The following is a 4605-nucleotide window of genomic DNA, read 5'->3' on the forward strand; positions in this document are numbered from 1 at the left end:
AAATGATAAATGATGGCAGAAGACACAGAAGCCAGCCAGGACCCACCACGGACAGAGAAGCATCCCTCCCCACAACACATACCCTTTTAGGAGGTCTCTTCTTTCTGCCAGGACTCCTGAGGGGGAGAAGTCTTCCCAATCATCTACCCAGGGGTTTGGGGTGGTTTAGGCTATATTTTCTACTACCAACATGAGAATTCTTTTCAGTTATTTGGCTCCCTTGAACATTCTGAGGCACCTTGGTTTGGGGTGAGAGGCAGAAGAGAATCACAAGACCAACAGTTATGTGCCTTTGGGCCTCAGTGCCATTGTGTGAATAAAAGGTAAATTACCCACCTGCCTTTACCAGAAGAGCGTGAAATACTGAACATAGAAAAAAATCAGTTGAGAAAGTGAACAGTGGTGTGGTTGAGGTGCAGAGTACTTGCCTCCTGTGTGCAAAAGCCCTCGGTTTCATTCTCAGTCGTGGAAACTTGAAAATAAAGCATTCAAGGAAGTGTTTACTAAAGAATTACAAATGGACAGAACATTGAAAGTAGAGACTGTAGAGGAAGGAGCTAAGTAAATCAACAAAATTTTGTATCTTATAAGGAAAATAATATGCACTGCTACAAAATGGCCAATTCTGACAGTAGGAATTGTGATATTATGCTACTTTTTATGTATTACTCTAATTCTAAAGAAAAATGTATTCTTACATCAGATATTATGTAGAGAACTGCACTATGCTCTCACATTATCAGTAAAATGAAAAAAAGTTTACTTAAAAAAACTGGCTCAAAAGATAGGATTGCTCTAAAAAACAAAGGATTCGGGTACAGACAAGGACATTCAGAGACCAAGGCAGGCTGCCCAAGCCACATAGGCGGCCTGACTTTTATCAGCTCAGAAGGGCTCTCTTAAAACCCTACAGATGCCCCGGGTGGTTGGGCCAGGTCCTTCTTGTACTCATCCTCTTCAACTTCACGGCAAACAGCACCTGCCACATCTTACTAAACCTACCTTCTCCTCCTCACCCACAGCAGAGGCCCAAAGCCAAGGGGTCACCAATCAGAAAGGTGCTGAGTGGGAGCCAGTGTCCTCAGACCCCACCTCTATGGGATGCCTGCTGGCACCACCTGATGGCTTGGAAGTGATACTAGGTGGATCGGGAATGTCTATTAAATCAACTATGTAATGACCTCCATTTCAAGAGCCTTCCCAAGGAACACAGGTTTCAGTGGCCAACACTGCTGGACCCTGGGGACTATTTTTCAAACAGCTGTCACCCTGTGAAGGGTAAGCATGGAGGCCTTGGAAGAACTCAAGGATCAGAGTCCAGGGGTCTGTTGAGATTGCACCAGGGCCACTGTCCCCTAGCAAGGTGTGGTGAAGGTCTTAGGAACCAGGAAGACGCTCCCTGGTAAGTGTCTCAGACAACATATTCGGAACCTGAGATGGAAATCCCTGGATCTGGAATCCAGAAATTTCCTTGGGAAAGTATCCCTGTCATAATCCTCCCCTCTGACCTCAGGGACATCTCCTGCTCATCTCTCCATGGAAGCCTGGAATTACCTAGGTTGGACTTCTCAGAAGGCCTGGTCCAGTGCCATTGCTCTAAAATGGAGGAAATGTCATGATAATAGAGTAAGAGAACCAAGCAGCAGCAAAACATCTAATCTAACCCAGTCTGGGGATGGCAGCCCACCACCTCCCAGACCCTGCCCTAAGCAGTTCCGCAAGATTTCCCTATGCTATTGTGGACGTCTCAGCAGAATGAAGAGCCAGGGAGAGCTCCTAATGTACCTTTGAAACAAAGCATCAGTGTCGCTTTCTGTGACATGCAGGCTCTACTTTCCTGAACCACAGGCCTGTCCCTTCAGCCACACTTTGAATTGTTTTTGCTACCGGGGATATCTTCAGGTCTCTGGAGTCCCTTTTCCCTTCAGGATTATAGATGAACTTCCAGAGCTACATTACTCTCCGCTGCCCAAACTGAAGTGTGCACAGCCCCAAGTTCGGGCAAGGAAGATGTAAAAAACACTTCTGTAACCATCCTTCAGAAACATCAATTTTATTATGAGGTAGACAACAAACGGGAAAATATGAAGTTTCCCAGGAGTAGCCATCTCTGAGCTTTCTCTCAGGTGAGATGCAGGAGTCCTCTCGAGCCCAGGCGATTCCAGGAGCCCTGGTGACAGAAGCCTACATGGAGAAGCCAGAGGCAGCTCGAGCTCCCTGTCCCACGTGCAGCGAGCTGGTCCACGGGGAGCTGTTTCAGGTGAGGTCAGGCCGATGTCCACTCTGAGGGCAGAATCACCTAGCTGAAAGAGATGTAAATCAGTAACAGTCCAACAACACATGGTGTCTAGACTGATCTAATCACCCAGCACCCATAAATGCAAAGTTGACTTCTCAGGTGGAGAGGACATAACAAAGCCCTATGGAGAAGAACCTGCCAGCCTGCCCACCTACTCGGCATGCAGGGCTCAGGGTCTGGTGTCTTCCTAGGCGCGACTCTCCTGAAGAATCTCCTGTGCTTCTGGCCAGCGTTCCCTGGAAACACTTTGTTATGAAAGGCCGGAGGCCCTGTTCAGGGGGCGGCCAGACAGCAGCACTTCAGCAGCCAGTCCACAATGGCCCTGGTGGCCTCCCTCCAGCCCCGCTGGTTGCCAGGGGCAGCTGCTAGGGTGTCGCCATGGGACTTGCTGCTCTCTGGCTTGTCCACAGGGCCGATGATGCAGGGGCTGGGCATGGGGGGCTCAGGGTCATGCTGGGGGGCATCAGAGGGAGCCGTGGGGTGGGACTTGCTGCTCTCTGGTTTGTCCACAAGGCCGCTCTTGCAGAAGCTGGGCTTGGGGGGCTCAGGTCCATGCTGGGGGGCATCACAGGGAGCTGTGGGGGGCGTCATCTTCAGGCTTCCCAGGGCAATGGCAGGAAGGCTGGCCCCTTGCCCCATGTTCCGCCCTGACTCCTGCTTGTCCTCAGCCAGAGGATGAGTGGATAGAAAGGGGACGGGACCCAGGGCAGGATAGCTGGCTCTTCTCTTAGGAGGGGGAGGAGCGGGGCACAGGTGAGGCCTGAGCTTTGGATGAGTGACCTGGAGGTTGACCATGAATCCTGAGCCTTGTGTCAGCTGATGTTGCAGCAGGAGGTAGGTTGCCATGCTGTGATCAAATGTCTTCTGTCTGAGCGATACACAGACATCTTTGATATTGAAGCCCAACTCAACCATCATCCCCAACACGGTGGGGTTGGGCAGGTTGGGTAGCGGCTGCCTGGGATGTCCTGGAGAATGCTTTTGCTCTTGACACAGCCATGGGTGCTCCAAGACTTGTGGCAGCATGGCCCTCTCAGCGGGGTCCACGGTTAAGAGCTGTCTGATGAGGCTTTGGGCTTCGGCTGACACATGGGCCGGCATTTCACAGCTTGCGTCCAGGATCTCTGCCAGCTCAGGCACAGTCTTTCCATCAAATGGGAGGCGCCCCGCCAGCATGTAGAACAGAGTGACCCCCAGGCTCCAGGCATCCACTGCGGGGCCATTGTACTCTTCCCCATTGTAGAGCTCGGGAGCGCAGTATTCCGGGGTGCCGCAGGCCCTGCTCAGCTTCTGCCCAGCCCTGAACCTGTTCCCCAGCCCAAAGTCACACAGCTTGACATTGCCGGCCTTGTCTAGCAGGATGTTCTCCACCTTCAGGTCCCTGTGAACCACGCCTTGCTCATGGCAGTAGTGCAGGGCGCACACCACCTGCCTGAATGCTCTGCGGGCCTCCTGCTCCTCCAGGCTGCGGTCCCTGGGGATGTGCCACAGGATCTGTCCTCCAAGGGCCACCTCCATCACCAGGCACATGTAATCCATGGTCTCGATCACCTGAAACAGCTGCACCACGTTGCAATGCTGCACACACTTCATGAGCTCCACCTCAGTCTCAATGGTCTCAAAGATCCCTGCGACCTTGGACAAGACCTTCAGCGCCACCAGGATGCCCGTGAGGCGATGGACGGCCAGTATCACCTGGGCACAGCTGCCCCGGCCAATGACCCCCAGGACCACATATTGGTCCCTGAATGTCTCCTCCGAGCACATGGTGATGATGAAGCCTCGCTGCCCTCGCCTCATCTGTCTATCTATACTAGTCATCGCAACAACTAAATACTACACTAACTAAAAATACGCTAGCTAAAAAATAAACAAACTAAAACAACAAATAAACTAAAAACAGCTACCAAAAGTTAAAGAAACAACCAATAAACAACTAATAAAACCAAAAAACACCAAAAACAATGAACTAAATTGAAATCCTGCAACTGCCAAACTATCAATGCGCTCATTAGCTAACTCTCCCACTCGTCACCCTCAAAGCTTCCAGCGGTGACCAGGGCCTTATATAGCCAGCCTTGGGGCTTCCTCACAATGGTTCCTGTGAAGTCACAGCAAGAAGTGGCCAGGTCACTGCTGGGTGTCGCCATGGTGAGCAGATCACATCTTGGGCTCCAGGACCTTTTCAGTTTTTTTTTTTTTTTTTTTTTGCGAGTCTGGGGATGGAACCCAGGGGCATTCGACCACCGAGCTACACCCCCTGCCTTATTTTTTATTCATTATTCTGAAACAGGGTCTCACTGAGC

General features: G+C 51.1%; 1 protein-coding gene across 1 annotated transcript; it reads right to left on the bottom strand.

The window, feature by feature from the left end:
* Nucleotides 1–3152: 3152 nt before the first annotated feature.
* LOC308276061 (sperm motility kinase 2B-like) lies at nucleotides 3153–4120 on the bottom strand (the record flags this gene model as incomplete). The annotated part of the gene is made up of 2 exons (XM_080714667.1): nucleotides 3153–3167; nucleotides 3212–4120. The coding sequence occupies 2 exons, from the start codon at nucleotides 4118–4120 to the stop codon at nucleotides 3153–3155; spliced, it is 924 nt and encodes a 307-aa protein (XP_080570793.1).
* Nucleotides 4121–4605: the final 485 nt, after the last annotated feature.

The sequence above is a fragment of the Muscardinus avellanarius genome, assembly GCF_963383645.1.
Source record: "Muscardinus avellanarius genome assembly, chromosome: 17".
Classification (NCBI taxonomy): Eukaryota; Metazoa; Chordata; class Mammalia; order Rodentia; family Gliridae; genus Muscardinus; species Muscardinus avellanarius.